Source organism: Pogona vitticeps, chromosome 5, assembly GCF_051106095.1.
Source record: "Pogona vitticeps strain Pit_001003342236 chromosome 5, PviZW2.1, whole genome shotgun sequence".
Lineage (NCBI taxonomy): Eukaryota > Metazoa > Chordata > Lepidosauria > Squamata > Agamidae > Pogona > Pogona vitticeps.
In genome coordinates this window covers 180,680,472-180,701,828 of record NC_135787.1, presented here as the reverse complement: position 1 = coordinate 180,701,828, position 21,357 = coordinate 180,680,472, and the positions used below count along the sequence as shown (strand labels likewise).

Sequence of the window (21,357 nt, the reverse complement as noted above, 5' to 3'; positions counted from 1 at the left end):
GATTAAATGCAGCAATCCTACCATTGTGGACATGCCTCCGACCGAGGGTACGTTCGGGGAGGAAGCGCCGAGATGAACGCCCGGGCAAACGTTCACCATAGAGATATGGCAGACAGATGAAAGAGAGAGACAGAATCTGAAAGTACGGCGATATTGAAAGATCACATTGGCAGGAGTTTTCAATGGCGTGAGTGGGTAAAGTACATTTTTCGAAATTTTCTTTTGATTTTTTTTTATCCCAGGGTCCACGAGCTGCAACAAACAGAGGTGGATGCAAAATTCTTATTTAACTCCATTTAGCTTTCAACATGGGTGGCAAAATCTGAGTTCTTTGTACGTCGCTGTTTTCATCCTCCTTTACATTCGCCGTATTCGGTGAAGTTGACTCAGTCTAAACTATTTATGAGGTTTCAAGGTGTTTCCGGACTGTGTGCGATAAGAATTAAGGGGGAAAGTACCTCCGGATCTGAGCTGATGCTGAGTGCAAGCATTTGTTTTCAGGTGCAGAAATGGGTGCATGGCCTTTTTGCACAAAACTCAGCATCCTCCGCATGCTATTTCGGCAGCTGAGTCTGGAGGGGGGCTTTTCGGAAGATTTGTGTTAATAAACATCGGAAGTAGGAAAAACATCTTCAGATTTTCGAAAGATGGAACCCAACCATGTATGACTCTTCCTTTTTTTCCTTTCTCTGGTTTTGTGTTCATGATGGATGATCGTACCTGCAGTCACATGGCCTGACTCCACCTCCATTTCGTCCGTACAGATCAGGATATACCATCTGCACAAGCGCACACGTACTGTACTTGGCCCACATCTTGATTCACAAGTATTTGGTGCTCCCCAGTTTCACATGTTTCATAACAATAATGTGCCATCAAATCCATTCTGACTTACGCTACCCTTTCCAGGGTTTTCCAGGTACAGAGTACAGTACCCAGAAGCACTTTGCCGTTGCCTTCTTCGGGGGGGGGGGGCATTTTGGGAATGTCCCCTTTGCCCAAGGCCACACAGACCGTTCTGGGAGGCAAAGTGGGGAATTGAACCCCCTTGCTCGGTGAGCTACCCTACCAATGCGTTCAGGACCAAGTTAAAACAAAATTCAAATCTCGATGTGGGTAATGAATGTATTTATCCATCCAGACATCAAGGTGCCCCAGCCTACAACAAAACGCCCCGCTCGAAAGTGCCCTGGCGCAGGGGTGGGTCACAAACGACACTGCGCAGGCGCCTCTGGTGCCATTGACGTCACGACGAACGCTACTTCCCATTGGCCTAAAAATCGACGGACCAAGGGGGCGGGGCGTTGTAGCAGCTGTGAGTGACCCGAACCGGATTTGAATCCATTCCTTTTTCAGCCGCGCAAGGAAGCCGACCTGAGCGGACGCTTCTCCTGCGGCCTCTTTCTGCTGCCTGGGCCCCGCTTCCTCCTTCGCCCGCTTCCACCATGGCGCTCAGCGATGCCGACGTCCAGAAGCAGGTAACTTTGGGAAGCGTAGGTTGTGGTGCGCGTCCTTTTGGCCAAGTAGTAAAAGGGAAGGGGATTAGTATTGGTATTGTCTTCTTCCTTTGAACCCGGTGCCTGGGGTTGGGTGGGAGGAATGGCCCAGCTCTCAAGGTGAAAGGGGTGCAGCGCGATCCTATACCTTTTTGATCAGCCGTGGGGTTTCCTCCTAGGAAGGCTAGGTTTAAGAGAGGCATATTTGTGGGGAAAAGGAGTGAAGCCTCTATAGTATTTTCTGCACGACAGTTGCAGATCAATCCTGCTTCTGTTTACTCAGAAATCAGCTTCGTTGTTTTTTAAAATTCTGATACCTAAAATGAGGGATGGAAGAGAAGTTGTTAATATGGAGTCTTACAAGGCAAGAAATTCACTTCCCCTCCCCTAGCGGAGCTAGGAAGTTACCTGGCTTGCAGTCTAATCGTTAGAATGTTTATTTGGAAGTTAGTCCTTCAGAGTTATGGGAATTTATTCTCCAGTAATATTGCTTTAATATTGGGAGCAATATTGGGAGTTGCAAATAAGCATGCTTGTGATTATGCTCTAGTGAAAACTTACCCTCAAATTAAATTTTATTTCTGTGATGGTGGCTGAGAGGCCTAGAAATGAAGGAAAATTGCAGTGTGACAGGAATTGACATATGAAAGGCTGCAGTGTTGCATACTATATGTGTTAATGTAGACTGAATATCCATCCCTTCAGTTTTCTGTTTGCAGTCAGTAACACACCAATGACACCCACCCCATTAGATTTTTTAAATATATATTGGCAAGATGGGGGAAGGACTACCTTTTATCACCATGAATTGAAGGGTGGTGTTGAATAAAACTGAGTATGACTGGGGGAACACGTCTGCCCTGGCCCACCAATTTACAGTTTAAATGACCTTTTTATGTTTGTGCCCTTGAAGTGCAGAGTTTGTTTGCACCGAAAATGACTAACATGTCTGGTGGTAGAGCAATGGAAAATCTTTGACATCCACACATATTTGTGGCCTCAATGATGATTAGACTGGAAAAAAATGGAATTGTTTCCATATTCATAATTGTCAATTTGGTATTATACTGAGTGTGGATGAAAGATTTGTTAATGGGTGGCATAGAAATCAACAAGCATTGGGAGTTGAATGGAAGATATAAGTAGCAATGCTTAAGGGATTTCATAATCATTTCTACAAGTTTGAGGGGCTGTTGTTTGTGAATCTGCTGTGTGAAGAGATGGGTGTAGACTAGATGAGACAAGGCAAAAAGGTATTATGACGTTGGGCAGAATCAAGAAGGAAACTGGTTTTATCTTAATATTGTAAGGCTTATTGCTGTGATATTTGTGCCATTTGGAAACCGGCCCTAAGCAAATCAAAATATAGAGCCACTGTTGCTTATGTTCTTCCTCTATGTTATCTATCCTCATGGATATATGTGATATAATTGTGAAGCTGCATCATATATTTGGTAGGTCATCGGGGCTGTGTTACAGCCTCGTGGCGCAGTGGTTAAAACGCTGTACTGCAGCTAAAACTGTGCTCACGACCTGGGGTTCAAATCCCAGGTAGCCGGCTCAAGGTTGACCCAGCCTTCCATCCTTCCGCGGTCGGTAAAATGAGTACCCAGCTTGCTGGGGGGGCAATGTGTAGCCTGTATAATTAAAATTGTAAACTGCCCAGAGAGTGCTTGTAGTGCTATGGGGCAGTATATAAGTCCAATAAATAAATAAATATAAATAAATTTAAAATGTGACATGCTACTTTAAATGAGATCGACTGTTAAGAAAAATTTCATGAATACTCTGTTATGTTCACCTTTAGACTTGATACCCATCAGTGAGTTGTTTTGTCTCAACATAATGGTTTACTCTAAACAGAGGGTAGATCATGGCGTTCTATTATGTAAGGAGAGAAGTAACTAGCTGATCTTTGGAGTATAAAACTAGAAATGGCTAAAACAAGCCTTGGAATTCCAGGTATCAAATATCTGTAGAAAGGAGCAAATGGAAGAAAGCAATAAAAATGTTTTTCTGTTTTGACAAAAAAAGAGGAAAAGCCAGTGATTAATGCTCATGTTAACAGAGAAGACTAACATGACAGGAAGTTCTGTCTCTAGGTACTGAGCATTTGAAAGAGGAAAGGCCAGTCTTTTGAAACTTTGGAACTTCCAATTCTCTTTTAATTGGTCCTTACTAGCTTCTACTATTAATGATAGTGCCGTGGCTGCTAATGCTTTTCATGAATAGAAGGGACACAAATTTATTTAAAAAGTTAAAGCTATCATAATTTATAGATTGTACCACACAGGAAGGCATAAAGTACAGGAGGAAAGTAGAAAAGCTGAGCAGTATCTCATTAGCTGATAAGGAAATCTCTTAGTTTAGAAAATAAGTAGAATAGAAAAGCAGTTCCTGCATACTGGCATGCATTACAAGCTTCACTAAGGCTGTTTAAGTAGTATACACCACTTTGATAGCTTCTGCAGAAAATCAGTAACTCATACTATTGATTTTTAATAACCCCTGAAACAGCTTTTCTAGTTGTTTCAGATAGTAGCTTCCCTGCCTCAGTTTTAATGTACTGGGATTTTGTGACATATAATGTGTGTATGATTTGTTTGTCCTTTAGAGCTTATCTTGTTGACTGTAAATAGCGCCCTTACTAGTAGAACTGCCATGAACTGGCTTTGGAATGAAGTGTCATACTAAATTCTGCATAGATCCAGCCAACACTGGTGAAGTAATGTTCCTTACAGTGTGGGGGCAGAGTCTGCATGTTTTACCGTAAATTTTCCACTCTAGACAGTGTTAGGTGAACACCTATTACATAGGTGTCTGTTGAGTGTTTCATTATTGGCAGTGTGAGTCTTCATTAAAAAACACATGGAAAAGATTCTACAGTAAATTGATTTTTATCAGATCAGGATATTAAACCATCCAGCCTCAAACTGTATTCTTAAACACTTCTTCATGCTCTTAAGTAGAGGTCTTCCAATCCCTTGTTACCTAATCTTTTTAACTAAAGATGTCAAGCATTGAACAAAGGACCTTCTCTAAATGCAAAACACATGTTTGTCCACTATATGGTGATCCCTTCCCTTGCAAACAGTGGTGCGTAATATTGGGATGCTGAGTATGAAGAGAAATGTTTGGTAGAATCTACCAGTAATTATCTCAGTAATTCTCTGGTTCCTAGGAAGCAGAGTGACATGATAGACTGAGAAGTTCTGCCCACATACATTTGGATGCTATCTTAGCCATACTTTGTAAATACCCACTTGGAATTAATAGGATCTGAGTTAACCGTTGTTCATTTAAGCTTCATTAATGTCAGCAGTTCTTCTGCAATGAAGACTTAAATACGAAGCTAACCTTTTAGTCAATTATTCTACACAGCCCTATTGCTGTTAGTGCAACTTAGTGACCAAAATCATGTTGCTTAGTCTAGTACATTGCCTTAGAGTAAGCCCATTGAATTCGTGAGGAGTCAGTGAATCAACTTCGCCACAAGTTCTGTTGATTCAAATAGGCCTACTTTACTTGCAGTTTACTCTAAATCAATGGAACTTATGAAGAAAGGATGTCACCATAATGATTCAATGGGCCTACTCTAGTGTGATTTGCTACACTAAACAACAGGATTTTAGCCAGTGCTGCTTAACCATTCCCTGCTTTTAGTTCCATTTTCTGTTTGCAACACTAAGAGGTAGCTTTCATCCATCCTGGGCTGCAAAAATTGTGATGGACCAAGCTAAATGCAGTACTATATGGCCCTTGTGAGGTTGACCATATAAACTTACTTCGCTTCCCAAGGATTTTAACACATTGTATGATTGGAGGTTGTGTTTTTAGCGCCAAGCCTGTGCTAGTGTTTTTTCTCTATATTCTTGTTGCAAGAATTTGCCATTATGTACTGTAGTACCTTGAGGTAAATCAGAGGCTGACTTAAATAATAATTTTAGCTGCTACAGCTATAAGTGGATGAACTGAAAGACAGCTTCAGTTCTCAGCCAGATCAGTGCAACAATAACTTGCACATATTTGGCAGTTCTTTTATAATTGGAATGTCTAATTTCATTAAATTTTGGTGTTTAATTTTGTTTTTCTGTGTTGATGGTAAAAAGCATAAAACAGTTCATATGATGTGTGGCCATCAAAGGCAAAACATTATTTCTGGCTTCCATGGAAACGTAGGTCTTTTTTCTGTTACAGATCAAGCATATGATGGCTTTCATTGAACAGGAAGCCAATGAAAAGGCAGAAGAAATAGATGCGAAGGTAAATGACAAATACTGTATTTGGGTTTTTTAAAACTTCTGTGAAATACCTTGACTATTTCAGATGCTTATCAGCTCATTTGTGTCAAATTAAATGTGTGACTGTGTTTGCCTTCTAGACCTGATATTTCTTTGTAAGACAACTGATGGTTCAGCTCTGTTTTATCATGTAGTGTCGAAGTAACTTTCATTATCATCCTGCATATTTTACGGAGGATCCCAAATAAATATGCACAGGATTGCAGTCAAATTTTCCTCCTTTGTTCAGCTTTGTCATTATAAACACACTTATACATTTATTAAAAAATAAAATGAAAGTGTTTCCTATTGCTGTTACTGACTTTGTTTACTTGCTTGAAGTAACTGAAGGTTCTAGAATGGACCTTCTGATCACACCTGACACTGGATATTTGTCTTTACTATATGTTGAGACTTCTTTCATTGGTTCAAAAGGGCATTTTACTTAGGTATGAGATCAATTTGTGAATTTGTTTTGCCAAGTTCTGTGCTTCTGTACAACTCCAGTCCAAGACTTAGCATTCTCACCCATCTTTACATTGGTATCAAAAGCTACATTTATCCTAAGTCAGTGAAGCTTGCTTGAACTTATTCTTCCTTTCAGGCTGAAGAAGAATTCAACATTGAGAAAGGTCGCCTTGTTCAGACACAGAGGCTGAAGATCATGGAATACTATGAAAAGAAAGAGAAGCAAATCGAGCAGCAGAAAAAAATGTATGCAACAAAATGATTAAACTGGTCCTAGGTGTGAAAGAAAAAGAATGCTAGTTCTGATAACTGGGATAGAACTGTCTCAACTGAGGGATGAACATATTTATTTATTTATTTTATATCCCGCCTATCTGGTCAGTTAAGACCACTCTAGGCGGCTAACAGCATAAAATAGTATACAAATTTTTAAATGGAAGAAACCTTAGGAGAGGGAGGAAACAATAGGAAAGGGAGAGGAGAGGGCATCAGGAATTGTCTGGAGGGAAGGCCTGCCGAAACATCCATGTTTTTAGTTGATTTTTAAAGATACCCAGCGAGGGTGCCACGTGGATCTCAGGAGGTAGGTTGTTCCAAAGGCGAGGAGCCACTGCCGAGAAGGCCCGATTTCTTGTCTTTACCTTCCGGGCCTCCCTCAGCTTTAGGCTCCTCAGCCTCACCTCCTGGCTCGCACGAGTGACACAGGTAGATCTTGGTGGGAGTAGGCGTTCCGCCAAGTATCGAGGCCCTAAACCGTTTAGGGCTTTGTACGTAAGCATCAGCACTTTGAAGTCAATGCGGAACCGCATGGGCAGCCAATGCAATGCAGCCAGAGTGGGTGAGATATGTTGGTATTTTTTCACTCCACTAAGTAGTCTGGCTGCTGCATTCTGCACCACCTGTAGTTTCCGCAGCAGCCTCAAAGGCAGCCCCACGTAGAGCGTATTACAGTGGTCTAATACAGTCAAGCCAACTGCTTACAGTGGTGTAAATTAAATGTTAATTTAGATGAGAGTTTGAATTTGTTGAAACAGTTTTTTTAAAAAAATCTGAGTGTTGATTTACCGTGTTTCCATTGATTAAATTAGATCTACTACAGATAGGGATGTGGTGGCACTGTGGGTTAAACCGCAGAAGCCTCTGTCCTGTAAGGTCTGTAGATCTTCAGCTGTAAGATCGAATCCATGTGACGGAGTGAGCGCCCATTGCTTGTCCCAGCTCCCGCCAACCTAGCAGTTTGAAAACATGCAAATGTGAGTAGATAAATAGGGTCCACCTCAGTGGGAAGGTAACAGCGTTCCGAGTCTAAGTCGCACTGGCCATGTGACCACAGAAGATTGTCTTCGGACAAACGCTGGCTCAACGGTTTGGAAATGGGGATGAGCACCGCCCCCTAGAGTCGGACACGACTGGACAAAAATTGTCCCTTTACCTTTACTACAGATAGGACTATGGGATTCCTTGGAAGAGCTACGTTTTTCAGAAATAACTGAGGCCCCACATCAAGACCACACTAGTCAGTCTAATCTTTTTTTAAAAATTGTGAATAGATAGCATGTGATCTGTCTTCTGGTGTGAAAAATTGCTAAATGTTTTTCCACTTTTGGAATAGAATGCTATCTTTATTTAGAGAAGCATAGTGACTCATGTGGGGGCTGGGTCTTTTCCTGCACCAGAAAATGGTATTTGCTTCTTTACAAGTATATAATACAGGTTTGCAGATTTTATTTTTATAATTTATTTTATAATTTTAAATACAAGGGACATCTTCAGATGTCTCATACAGAAATGATTTGTAGAAAGAAGGTCAGTCACTGTAGCGGGGTAGCTGTGGAGACATGGGCTCTATTTCTCTTCAGCCTTGAAAGCTGGAGGTTTTTGCTGCATTTTAGCCTTCCCACTCTCGCTATGAGGATGAAATTTGAAAATGCATGAGCCACTCTTGAGTGTATATGAGTCTCAGTCACTGACTTTTCCTCAGATGTGCAGAGCATTCACAGAACTTAGATTTGGGCAGATGACTACAGCATAGCTTGAAGGGAAGTATAAAGGAATCCCAGTGGAGGACCAGAAAAGTGTCTATGGATGCAATCAGATTGAGGACCTAACTCACTACTTATTACCCTGTCCTCTCTATGAAAACCCCAGAGAAAGATTTTTGTCCCCCATTTTTCAGCTGTATCCCAACTGTACTTCAATGGAAATAATAGTAAGACTACTCGCTGATACATAGCTGTATATTATGTACTCTGTTGCACAATTTACTCTGGCAGCTAAGAAGTTGAGGCTTTGATTTGTTAAGGTTCATAATATTGCATAAACATTGAATATAGTGACTTTGATATTGTATGCTATGCCACCATTCCCAGAATGGACTGATTGATCCCTGGGGAAACCTTTTGTTTTAATCATTTTTATATTAACTGGCCTTTGTAAAGGCCTATGGCCAGAAACAATAAAGGTACAATGTGTGTGAGAGAGTCTCAGTCAACATTCATCCTTTTTACAAGAACTGGCTAGTTTTGGGGTTGATTTCCTTTATCTTCCTAAAGTATGGATGGATCGGCAACTTCTAGATGTCTAGGCAGTGGTTCTTAACCTTTGTTACTCGGATGTTTTTGAACTGCAACTCCCAGAAACCCCAGCCAGCACAGTTGGTGGTGAAGGCTTCTGGGAGTTGCAGTCCAAAACTCCTGAGTAACCCAAGGTTAAGAACCAGTGGTCTAGAGGACACACAACACATACTTGAATTTTAGAAGGCTGCACCTATGCCCCCACCCCAAATTTTAAAAAGCTTCAGAATGAGAGATCTCTCCCAACTTTCTTCAAACTCCTGTACCTGGGGAGAGGGGGAGAACGACCTGGTAGAATTACCCCAGTTTTCCAAATGTGGGCAAGGTTGCTCTTGAGTGTTTTTCAGCAGAAATTGGGCAGGGATTGCCTGCATTAGGTCCATGGGGGACAAGAGGGAAACAGCAAGGCATTTCTGAGGAGGTAAATGAAATCCCTTCAGGAAGTTCTCCTGTCATGGGCCGTAAAGATCATTTCTGGAGAAAAAGACTTTAATCTCTGCATCGCTTTGCCTCCAGCAAAATTAATTACATTCCGGGAGTGGTTGCATAACAGAAATTCTTGGAACTGAAGGTTTCCTGAGACTCACCTGGGAATCTGCAGGGGAAGGGGAAATTAACAAATGGTATTCTGCCGGCGGATGGATGCCATCGGACTAAACACAGTCTCATTTGTATTGGAAGCTCTTCATGAATTGCTACATGCTGTAAAGGGTGCTGTTTGTTACTCATGCCTTTAAAGGGATCTCGGATAAGTTCAGCAATATCTTGTGCTTGTATGGATTAGAACATCCCATGTGGTCATTTGGATAAGTTTGAAGGGTAAGTTAGGCAGCTTGATAGTAACAAACTAAATCAAGAGGAGATGGCTTCTTTGAAGTCCATGAGAAAAGCTTACTTAAGTAGAAATGTTCTGTTGAATAAGCTTCTGCAGAGTTAGTCTGGGACATAATTATGAAGTGTATAACCAGAGTCTGCTATTTCACCCTCTGGAGCCTGCTTGACTCAGTTCTGTTTTTTTCTGTCTGATTTGCAGTCAGATGTCCAACCTGATGAATCAGGCAAGACTGAAGGTTCTCAAAGCAAGGGATGATCTGATTGCAGTGAGTGTATACTTCTTTTTCCAATAAAATGGTAAACTATCTTGTCTGATTAAAATAGGAAAGATATCTTCAAGTATTTACAGTACACAAGCTAAGTTCCAAAAGTCAGCCAAATCATGTACACAGTATGTTTCATAAAATTCCAGGGTGTTAAAACTTCTGGAGAGAAACTACTATTAGCTGAAATAATCAGAAAAAACTAGTTGATTAAAGAACAACAGGCCTAGTTACTGATTTTCTGCAAACACACTTAACTCTGTATGTTAAAAATAACAGTGAGGTTTGTAGTGTGTTTTAGTATGATTTTTTTCTGACATACAGTACTTGGCAAAATGTTAGACTGCAGTTCCCATAATCTCTCATTGTTCCCTGTGATGTCTGGGACTGATGGGAATTGAAGTCAGCCATATTTGGGGAGTCGTACATTTCTCATATCTGGCCCCTATGAAGGAAATCTTTGTAACTGATAGGTTAAATGTGTTCCCTCTTATTCTTTAGGATAATAATATGTTTTTTGCAAACCGAATATCCATGCTTTATATTTGCACCTAATGCACAAGCTGATGTAAAAGCTTTTCTCTGTAGTTCACTGAGTTAGAAATATGTTGATTTAAGTGGCAGATGAGCTTCAAGGGAACAATTTATCTGTCCTTCACCATACAGTACAATGTCTTGCCTACTCCATTATACAGTGAGTGATGCTATGTAGTAGAAGCTAAATTGCCTAGTCTCAGTTGTACATTGGAATTGTGAAGAAAAAGTTACACCTTCATAGTTTGGCTGTGACACCAAATTCATTCTGGCAACATGTGTTACTATTTTCTGTAGACCAGGGCTTCCCAATCTGTGGCCTTGCCAGGACTGGGCCACAGAGACAAATCTCCTGCCCCCCTGCATGTCCAGATGCATGCACGGCTCCTCCTGCACACGCACGGAGACCTCCCCCCAGCCCACACACTAAACTGGTCCATGGAGACAAAAAAGTTGGAGACCACTGCTATAGACAACATATGAAAGCTAAGAAACATAACCATACTTTTATTAAGAAGCTCAGTCATGTGTACTGTTACGACACAGTTAAACCTTCCATTTTTGAAATGTCTGGAGTTATACCCCACAGCTTTGCACTTATGTCAGAGGGGTTGCCAGGATTGGAGGAAGATGTAAAAAATAGACATTGTTAGCACTGCCTGTGTGAAGATATATATTTTCACCAACCCACATTCTGTTTGCATGTCTGTTTCTGGGTAAGCTGTTTGCATATAAAAAAAGAATGAGTGTGGCATAATTTATAATTAAATTTTTATATGTGTTTTCTGGTATTCAGGACCGTGGCTACCGCTAGGAAATAGACGCTTGTAGATTACAGTCAGGCTGAAAGTTACCCTGTGTGCTTTTCTAGTCTAGTCCTTCTTTTTGTTTTAGGATTTACTAAACGAAGCCAAGCAGAGACTGGCTAAGGTAGTAAAGGATACTGGCAGGTACCAAACACTGCTGGATGGTTTGGTTCTACAGGTAAACCTCAAGCTTTCTATTAATATTTCCTGCAAAACAATTTATATTTTTATTGTGTTGTGGAGGTGGATCTTCTGCTCTACATCCACATACTGTTAATTCTCTGGTACATTTTCAGTGTTCCCTAATTCAGTATGTACCTGTTAATTTGATTTAAAATTTCAGTCCAGTCTGTGGTTTATACTATGTCATATGTAATCTCTACATTTCCTTCTGTTCACCAAACTTGGTAAAACAATCCATCTTTGTTTTTTTTTTCATTCAGAATATTAAATCTGTTGTTAGCCAAAGCAAGGTTTGTACAGATTTCCTTTGAGCTTGGGAGGCTATTATCCAAAAAAGGCCTGCCTCACCCCAGTGTTTCATATTTTGACCTGCAAACTCTTCTTCCTCAGGCTGCTTGAGTCTTGAAGAACTCAATATTGTCTGATTACCATGATTAATGTAATTGGTGTTCGCTAAATGAAAGCATGTTGTCTGTACTAATATACTGTGGTGCCTCGCATGACGACGTTAATTCGTTCTGAAAAAATCGCTGTCAAACGAAAACATTGTCATGTGATTTTAAAAAGCCCATAGAAACGCATTAAAACCCAATTAATGCGTTCCTAGGGGCTTAAAACTCACCGTCCAGCGAAGGTTCTCCATAGCACGGCCATTTCCGCTGCCTGTGCAGTGAGGAATCCGTGCCAGAAAACAGCGGGCGGCCATGTTTTTCACCCGGTGGCCATTTTGAAACCACCGATCACCGAAAATCATCACTTTGCGATAATCGGTTAGCAAAACAGGGACCGATCATCGCAAAGTGAAATTCCCCCATAGGGAACATCGTTTTGCGATCGCTTTTGCGATCGCAAAATCTTCATGGTGATGCGATTTCATCGTCAAATGGAGCACTCGTAATGCAAGGCACCACTGTAGAACTCTTCAAATAAAATTAAAGAGTAATGTTGTGTTTTGAATGCACTCTTCAAAATTTGCAAGCCACAAGGAGATCTTTAACAAACTCATTTGCTCTCTGTTTTATAAAGGGATTTTATCAGTTACTTGAGCCTAAAATGACAATCCGTTGTCGAAAACAAGATCTTTCCTTGGTTAAGGTAAGACTTCTCTGGTTGCAATCAGTTAAAAGGGGCATGAGGTAGCGTCTCACAGTCGGCAAGACTATTAGGGTTAAGTTATACAAGTATTTGTTAATTAAATTATGAGCAATCATAACAAAAGAACTAGAGTGGGCAGGGTGGGAGTTAATGCTTCTACCTGTGCTTTTCTTCCAGTCTAGAATTATTATTCTTCCCCATCCTCAAGCTTCTACTCACATTGATGGGGAAATCATAGAGCACGTCTACTGTATAGGGGATCTCCAATATTCTGGTCAGATCTGGTTTACAGAGTCCCCACTCAAGCTCCTTCCTCAAAGTGGTTGTGGAACACTTTTCTCCATTAAAAAGTGTCACCAAAGTTGGGGAGGGTCTTATTTTTTTTTTATTTATTTGATTTATACCCCGCCCATCTGGCCTAAAAGACCACTCTAGGCAGCTTAAACATTTGAGAGGGAGAGGCCTACCCTTTGGAGTCATCTAGCCAACTGGATTTATCTTGGAAAATAATTTGGCAGCCTCTGGGACAAAAAAGGACCAAAACACCTTTACTATTTTGATTCTTACAGTGAGATACAGTTTGTTCCCTCTGAGTGCATCTAGGGTGGATGGAATTTTTACCCAGATTTATTGTATATAGTGGTCTGTATTCCAGAAACAGGATTGCTGGTACCACATCCTCATCACAGTATCCAAACAGTACATGGACAGCTGACATCTACAGTTGATCATAGCTTCTTGTTCCCTCTAGCTATAGTCTGTTCCCTCACTGACTCTTAGCTCACTGGGATTTCTAACTGGAGAAACTGAGGTTAAAATCTACACCCCCAAGGGATTATATGTATATATTTGTGATGGTTCAGTCTTGGGATTAATGGTCTCCACAACAAAATTATGAGTCAGCTTTAAACTAGGGGTCAGGTTTATTGGGGCACTTAACAAAAAGTCCCTATCAAGTAATTTATCCCATAATTTCTCTCCCATTGCCAACGGGTCGGATGGGGATGCCCATTCTTTTCCAAACAATTTAGAGTCCTCAGCATTATCCCAAGGCCCAGTCCAGAGGGGAACCTCATTTTCCCTCATCGGCCCTCTCATCTAGGAGTGGGGTGGCCTCGCCATCGTCCGGCCGGTCATCTCAAGACTCTCTGGCCCCTCGAAAGGGGTTCCAGGGTCCTGTAGAAAACCCTTCCTCCTTGCCAATCTCTTCTCTCTCTCTCTTTCTCTCTTCCCATTCAACTCTTTCCATTTCCTCCCTCAACCTCCTTCTCCACTCTCTTGCTTCTGATTCACCCCAATATGAAGGCCTTTGAGGGATCCCCCTCTTTCTACGATAGTCAGCCTCCTCTCTCGGCACTCACCCACGCTCCCATTTCCCGGAACGGGTCTTGTACCCAAACCATCTCCCAACCCCTGGGTATTGGATCTTCCATCCTTTTTATTTCAGCCGACCCCTCCTCAATCTCTGCCCTCCTGGTCCTGAGTATTCCCGCCAACTCAGCCGGGGTCTGAATAGCAACGGTTACCCCGCGCATTCGTTCCTCCAAATCCCGAGTATCGATACCCTTTTGAATAGTCTCTCTTGGCGGGTCTGTCACTGTGGTCTGCACCTCCCTCTCCACACGTGGAACGGATGGCACTCCGGCGAGAGCCTCTTTGCTCTCGTCGCAGGCCTCATATATTAAAAAATAGTTCTCCTGCTGTCCTTGAATGGCCACAGCCCCTTCCCTGTCCCCACCCTTGCAGGCAAGTGGTATTATTTTGTCTCTAGATTCAGAACTGTTTTCTTAGAGATTAAATTTCTATGTATGTATATGTACTATTTCAGAATGCTGTCCAGAAGAGCGTCCCAATCTACAAAGCAACTACTAAAAAGGATGTTGACGTTCATATTGACCAGGTCACATTTCTGCCAGAGGACATGTAAGAAAGAGACCTACTGGTTGATTGCTGTAGATAGAACCCATATAAGGAAAGAGATGTGGGTAACTTGCCTAGGTTTTTCTTTTATCATCTGCTGCTTTTTAGATTTAGCACAGCCCTTTTCTTGATAACATTTGTCTGACAGCGGTGAACAAAAAGCGTATTGACTTGCTGGTCACAAAATGCAACAGATGAGTATTAATTAGTTGTGGGGAAAAGAGATGCATGTATTGATGGGTCACAGATAGAGATGGGGGTATTCGTATTCTTATACGAATACCCCCACACAGGTGGAAATAACGAGGGTCCGGCCCCACGTGGCCAGACTGTCCACTCACAATTTCGCCGCTGCCACTGGCTCGGCTGAGGCTTCCTATCTCGCTGTTCTCCGCAATGGATTAGCCACTCTCCGACCTAGCAGAGAGGCTTGTCATCCCACCTCCTGCCAGGACTGGGTAATCGATTGTGGACAACGGCACTATAAGAAGGTCCGATGAGCTCGTGTCCGGCGAAATTGTGAGAGGACCTTCGTTATTTCCAACTGTGCGGGGATATTTGTATACAAATACGCCCATCTCTAATTACATATGGTGTTAACCTTACATTTGCTCTAAGGAATATGTGGGGCGGGGGGAATAAGAGGCACCAATTCATTCCTCTAGCATGCATCTTGAAAATAGTTGTTGTTGTGAATGGTTTCTTCTGTCAAGCTGTTAACACTCTCTCTCTTTACTAGAGCTGGAGGTGTTGAAATCAGTAACAGTGATAATAAAATTAAGGTCTCCAATACTCTGGAAAGCCGTCTGGACCTGATTGCCCAGCAGGTGAGCCTGGAAGTCACTTTTTAATCCCTGCCCCTCCCTTTCCTATCTGATACATTTTCTGCTTGACTGAAAGTGACATTAGCTCACACTTTCAGCTCCTGGGGTCAGCATGCAGCATTTGTGGGCTTCTGCTGGAATCAGTGGTCTCACTAGTTTGATCTCCCCTGAGCTCCTGACTAACTACACTCAGATCTATTCAGTACTGGAAGAACGTTTTAGGAAGTTGCAATTTTATATGTACTATTTCAGAATGCTGTCCTACTTTAGTATCGGCTAGGGGCAGTATGGGATAAATTTAAACAGTGGCTTCACTGGAGCACTGTCTCCACTAGGTAAGCCTAGGACAACAGAAGGGGCCTGCGCGAGGCTGTTTTGCCCTGGATCCTTTTTGTCTGTCTCTCTCTACCAATGGCACATCAACATGCAGTGTTTGTAACTGTTAAGGAGGGACGTAGAACAATCTTTCCCAGCAAGATAACCAGTTTCTATGTTGCCAGTGTTTTTGCAGAGCATCTTTAAAAATGTAAGCCTTTTATGTGTGTCTCTGATGTACCATTTCAGGCTATGTTACAAAGTTATCTAACATTAGTGTTGTATGGATTTCTGTGGAAATAATCAGATTCAACCACTGTTCTGGTTCTAGGACTACAAAGTAGATGGTGAACAAAAATCACCAAATCTTACTACCAAGAAGTAGCTAAATGAAGAATTATCTAAACTGGGTAATATAGTTCAGAAGTTACCTGGACACAGAAGACTTGTAGAGAGAAGAAAATGTGTGCCATTTCATTTATGGCATGTAACTCTGTATTTGTGAATGTAGATTCCATAATTTAAGGGTTAAATCTGCATGTCCAAGTGTGTCAATATAGAAATTGAATGTTATGGTTTGTACTTGTAATGGATTCTGCACAGTATTACTTTTGCAATGCACCACCTGATGATTTGATGATTCTTAAAACTCAGTGTGTTGCTGAAGCTTATAGGGAGCAGCCATACCATGATAGTAGATCAAGAAGTGATAAATCCAAACCCGTTCACCAATGTACACATTGGATGTGTGTATCTAAAAACTGGCCTTTGTAACTGCCTTACGCATGGCAATGAGATAAAAGATTCTCATGATGATGATGATTCATATTTCAGGTACAGTATTTCTCAGCATTTTAAAGTACATTGCATGTCATAGAAAGCCTGTCTCCTTTGTCATTCCATAAATGGCTTGACAAAAGGATCAGGTTTTTTGTTTCTTTTGGACTCATTCGTCGCTGATGCAAGTTTACTCCAAGTGGTAATCTTTTGTGCCATCTCCAAGGATTTCTTAAACATTCATGGCTTCTCTTTTTTCTTCTATCACAGATGATGCCCGAGATCCGAACGGCACTTTTTGGTGCCAACAGTAACCGGAAATTCATGGACTAAATTCCTTGAAGTCATGGTGGAATCTGTTTCCACTGCCATAGTGAAGGGAGGTGCTGCAGCTGCTCTAATGAAACAAAACCCTCCCTCTCTAAAATGTACTCAGTACTATATTGTGTTGTCCTGTGTATGTTCTTCAGTTAATTTATTATTGTTTTGCATACCTGCTGTGCTTAGCTTGACTGGAAGAGAAGCTGGCACTACTCCTCTGTCCAGAGAGCAATGGTATGTGATGCAAAAATTGAGGCATTCAGGTTCTTTAAAACAGACCAGGGATCAGTGGTCAGTCTGAACTTCAGCCGCTCCCCTCAAAGCATGTCACCAATCTGTGCTGCTTGTCCATTATTTCTTTCCTTCTAGAAACATGCATTTCTTTGGAGGGTCACTATAATCCTCACGTTGCAATGGGTAAACTTTTGTCAGCCCCAGATTTTTATGCTGTATATGTGTTTAAGATATTTGCACACATGTGTACACACCCTTGTCTTGTACTCACTGAAAAAAAATAAAAGGTGTGTACCTAGACAAGTGCTTCTGTGTGGTTTGTCAAGCCCAATTGTTACTATAATTCAAAACATCTGACCTACATATAATTTCACACAGGGAGAAAGATTATCTCTTTAAAAGCCAAAAACTTCATGTTCATGATAGAAAAAATGAAGCCAAACTGTTAATAAAGTTTGATTTATTAAAGAGCAGAAGGGCAGGAGGTATGCTAATTGCAACTGGAATTCATAAGAGATCACAAACAAAAAGCCCCCCTCCAATACATTTTAATAAAATACACAACAGTATATAACCAATACATTTTAAAGTATAGAGATTCTACCTCAAGGAATATCTTACTCTATTTCACAAATCTCTAGTTTATGATTTCTGTTTGGTTCATGACATGTATTAATTAAGATCCTTTACTCATGTGTTTGACTCTTCTTATAGGAGGATCGGCATTTGTGGAAGACTCTTCTCATGGACCAACTGAAATATAATTTAATCTTTGCTCATAATTCTTAGCATATTTTGCTTTTAATTTCTTCAGGCCTATCTCTGAAATTATGTAGGCTCTATGTATATTTTAAGGAAAGGGGGACATTAGATCAGGCTAACCTTTTCCTTAGAATGATGCAGCCTTCACTGTAGCAAAGAAGGCTTCCTTGCAGCCAGTAAGAAGGATTGCTTGAGAGATGCATCAAACATGAATCTGGCAGTGAAGGTTGTTGTCAGGTATCTCCCTAGATAGAAGTACTCTGGGTGATTATATCTCTGGATGTTAAGAGTAAGATCTGCTGCTTTTCCAGCTATGGAAAGTGTACAGATTCAACATATGCTCAGTGTGCTTGAGTAGGTACTATTTGAAAAATCCCATGGCATATTCTCCAATGCCAACAAAATAGACCCCTTGGGCAATGCCGAACAGAGGGGCTATGACCAGCGCACGGCATGCTGCCCCTTTCATGAAAGCTGCAGGGCCCTCGTGAGTCCAGACCTTCCTGCAGGTGAGAGACAGAATGGGTTGGTTAAATAAATGTACGCTGAACAGTTCTTGTGGCTGTCAGTATCAGAAGCAATCTCTTAAGGGGGGGGGGGGTAAATTGGTAGCTGCAGAAAGAGATGAGCTATGTCAAATAATGCCTGTTCAGTAAAAAGGAGAGACATGGACTATATTCCTTCTCATCATTTTCTGCCCTGAAAAACATTGGAGGCGGCACTGGTCTGTCCCTTGTGTCCTGTGTCATCAAATTGCTTTCAACTGTAATATGGTTCCTGAGAAATGTGAGATCTTCAGGTAGTGGCTTACCATTCCTCCTCATCCACTGGTCTTTTGAATCCTGATCTAACACACTCTTCAGTACACCACACTGCCTGTCAGTTTAAAACCCAGAAAATATAGCTTGCTGTGATGTAAATGTACAAATAGGGGAAAAACTACACAGACTACAGGAGAAGATGGCACACTTAAAGGATGCAGTTACCTTGTGTTTGCTTTCACACAAAGCTGCCTTGCAGAACAAACTACACTTGTTTTGAACAGTACCATAAATATCCTAGAGAACATGAAAATTACAGACAAGTTCACCAGAACTTAAGAGATGCAACTTATGCATTTGCACTTGATTTCTACTATGTTAAAGACATCTACAGCTATTTTTCTTTACTTTTCTCCCTATTTAGACTCCTTTGCTAAACAGTTATTTTTAGCCTCCTATGCTGTATAGTGATCTGTAGACTCATATGTTATGCAGGAACCTAGTAGCTTTTCCATGTCAAAGTAGGAATTGGAAGGCCCTACAGATCTCTCTTCCTGAAGTTTAAATCCATAAACATCTCTGGACTGCTTCTCTATAGAACAAGTGTGCCCTGCAAACAATCTACAGTGGTGCCCCGCATAGCGACGTTAATCCGTTCCAGGATTAACGTCGCTATCTGGAAACATTGCTATACGGAACGTAAAACCCCATAGGAACGCATTAAACTCCGTTTAATGCGTTCCTATGGGGGGAAACTCACCGGTAAGCAAAGATTCCCCATCTGGCCGCCATTTTCGCCGCCTCGGTAAGCGAGGACAGGGCACAAAAACGCTGTGGGCAGCCATCTTCTGCACCCGGCGGCCTTTTTGGAACTGCCGATCAACTGTTTTCTAAACATCGCAATGCAAAACGCTTACCAATCATCGCAATGCGATCACATTAGCGATCGCAAAAAAGTGTCGCTATGCGGATTCGTCGTTAAACGGTGCGCTCGTTAAGCGAGGCACCACTGTATTGCTGTACAAGAGTGCTGTTCAAGTATCCAGCTACTCCATTCCTCCTCATGTTGATCACCATTCTTTATCTGTATACATGTCCATTTCTTACGAGGCTACTTTGTCACCTCACAAATGTCTTCCCCATAAATATTTTTGTTCCTTCTGTAAGCTTGGGGATTTCTCTAGGCTTGCCGTTCCTTCAGTTCATGTTGCAATTTGGGATGCATAAAGAGGCATGCTGAGAGAGTTGGTTCACTGTTAGGAGATGGGATTCTTGACACAACAGTAACATGAGGCCAAGGAAGAAAAGTAGTTTAAGAACTGATAGGTCAAAAGCTGAATGCTGAAATTGACTTACCACAAGTAGTCAACTATTTGGTCAGTTCTGCTTACCTGGCACAGTCAATGATCCCACTGTAGGTGTCCTCTCCCAGACCCTTCTTGAGAGTTTGAATGCGGGTTTTTAGAACTAAAATGAGTGATAGTTAATTTAAACTTATGTAAGTCACCTGAGTAACAGAATTTATGCTTAGCACAAAGAGACTGAGTTGCAAGATTGGGCTTTTTATTTATTTGTTCATTTTACTCCAGACACTCTGAATTGTTCTTATCCCACATTGGTTCTTCGTAAATAATGTTATTAATAAAAATAAGTTTATTAATATCCCTATCCCCCTAAATAATGTTATATACATTATTGATCTGTGCAAGATCAGCTAATCAGGATTCTTGTGAACACTTATTGACCATGCATGAGTGTACAGCGGTGCATGCAACCCTTGCCTTCACAGTTGCCTTCTGCTATCACAAAAGGTTCCACCAATTCTAGCCTAAAAGCCTATTCCAACATCCAAATCCAGGATCCTGATTATTGTTTCCAAACAAGGCAGGATTTATAAGACAAAGAATGAACTCTTATGGTCGTGACTTATAAAGGGTTCTGGATTTGGATGTTACAGCAAGTTTTCTTCTGCACTAGCAACAAGAACTGGAAGAAACAATGCATAATGCACTGCTCATTTTTAGTAAAGTAGGATTCAAGAGTCCTTACAAGTTAACATGGTCTGTGAATGGATCAGAAAATGGGGACAAAAATTAACCTGACTTCAATAATCATAATATTCTAGGTTCCACCTAGTAAATAGGCTGCATTGAGGATTTGCAGGATATATCTTTACATTTAATAAATAAAAATAAACAATAGATTTATATCCCAGTCCTCCATGGATCTCTAAGCTGTGATTAGGCATCCTTCAGTCCCAAGAGACTATGGTAATGTGCTCTGAACAGAGGACTTGGAACAGCGTCTAGTGTGGCTGAGAAGGCCAATTCGAGAGTGACAATCTCTTCCACACTGAAGACAAATACAATCTGTCCCCTGTCCAGCTCCCTGATTTTGCTGGTTTCGGGACTGCCTCTTTGCCTCGGCCTGGTGGACAAGTGTCTCTTCAAATTGGGAGAGGCCGTGATGCAATGCCTGCCTCCAGGCTAAGCACTTAAGAGGTCAAGGTTTCCCATCTGTTGAGGTCCATTCCTAAGGCCTGCAGATCCCACTTGCAGATGTCCTTGTATCGCAGCTGTGGTCTCCCTCTGGGGCGATTTCCCTGCACTAATTCTCCATACAGGAGATCTTTTGGAATCCAACCATCAGCCATTTTCACATCTCTAAGCTACCTAGATAGATATTACATCTCATGTTATATTTGCAGCCACATAAACAAGTGATAGTACTTGACCTATGATAGCCCAGTGGCCTTGATTTATCTGCACAAATGTAAACAAGTCAAACCTGTCCACTTCTTTATGTTGGTTCGGTGCTATAGCTTATTGCTGAAAACCTGTGCTATTCTAGGCAATGTTTACATGCCACAGCTTGTAAGAAACATTTTTTTCGGTCTTTCTGGGATAAATGC

General features: G+C 41.4%; 3 protein-coding genes across 5 annotated transcripts in view; 1 reads left to right on the top strand and 2 right to left on the bottom strand.

The window, feature by feature from the left end:
* Window positions 1-124, bottom strand: part of BCL2L13 (BCL2 like 13) — a 41,888-nt gene extending 41,764 nt beyond the window's left edge. Inside the window, exon 1 of the mRNA XM_078376370.1 lies at window positions 22-124. The gene's annotated coding sequence lies outside the window, so the exon portion shown is untranslated. The remainder of the gene's footprint in view (window positions 1-21) is intronic.
* Window positions 55-17,226, top strand: ATP6V1E1 (ATPase H+ transporting V1 subunit E1). Of its 3 annotated transcripts, none has more exons than XM_020789074.3 (10): window positions 55-195; window positions 1,357-1,478; window positions 5,694-5,759; window positions 6,381-6,490; window positions 9,851-9,917; window positions 11,343-11,432; window positions 12,464-12,532; window positions 14,361-14,455; window positions 15,192-15,279; window positions 16,639-17,226. In XM_020789074.3, the coding sequence occupies exons 2-10, from the start codon at window positions 1,446-1,448 to the stop codon at window positions 16,699-16,701; spliced, it is 681 nt and encodes a 226-aa protein (XP_020644733.1). In that variant the 5' UTR covers window positions 55-195; window positions 1,357-1,445; the 3' UTR covers window positions 16,702-17,226. The 3 variants fall into 3 exon arrangements, with proteins under 3 accessions (XP_020644733.1, XP_020644734.1, XP_078232497.1); XM_020789075.3 differs by having other exon boundaries at window positions 69-187; XM_078376371.1 differs by lacking the exon at window positions 55-195 and adding an exon at window positions 222-919.
* The window catches only part of SLC25A18 (solute carrier family 25 member 18), a 24,181-nt gene continuing 19,482 nt past the window's right edge, over window positions 16,659-21,357 (bottom strand). The window contains exons 9-10 of the mRNA XM_020789072.3: window positions 19,838-19,913; window positions 16,659-18,188 (exon numbers count right to left, since the gene is read on the bottom strand). Of these exons, the coding sequence (XP_020644731.1) occupies window positions 18,047-18,188; window positions 19,838-19,913 (218 nt within the window). The 3' untranslated portion in view covers window positions 16,659-18,046. The remainder of the gene's footprint in view (window positions 18,189-19,837; window positions 19,914-21,357) is intronic.

Coding starts and splice junctions, on each gene's coding strand:
- ATP6V1E1 (XM_078376371.1), top strand. CDS start 868: ATGTGCCATCAAATCCATTCTGACTTACGCTACCCTTTCCAGGGTTTT. Junction 1,479..5,693: donor ATGCCGACGTCCAGAAGCAG/GTAACTTTGGGA, acceptor TTTCTGTTACAG/ATCAAGCATATGATGGCTTT. Junction 14,456..15,191: donor ACATTTCTGCCAGAGGACAT/GTAAGAAAGAGA, acceptor TCTCTTTACTAG/AGCTGGAGGTGTTGAAATCA.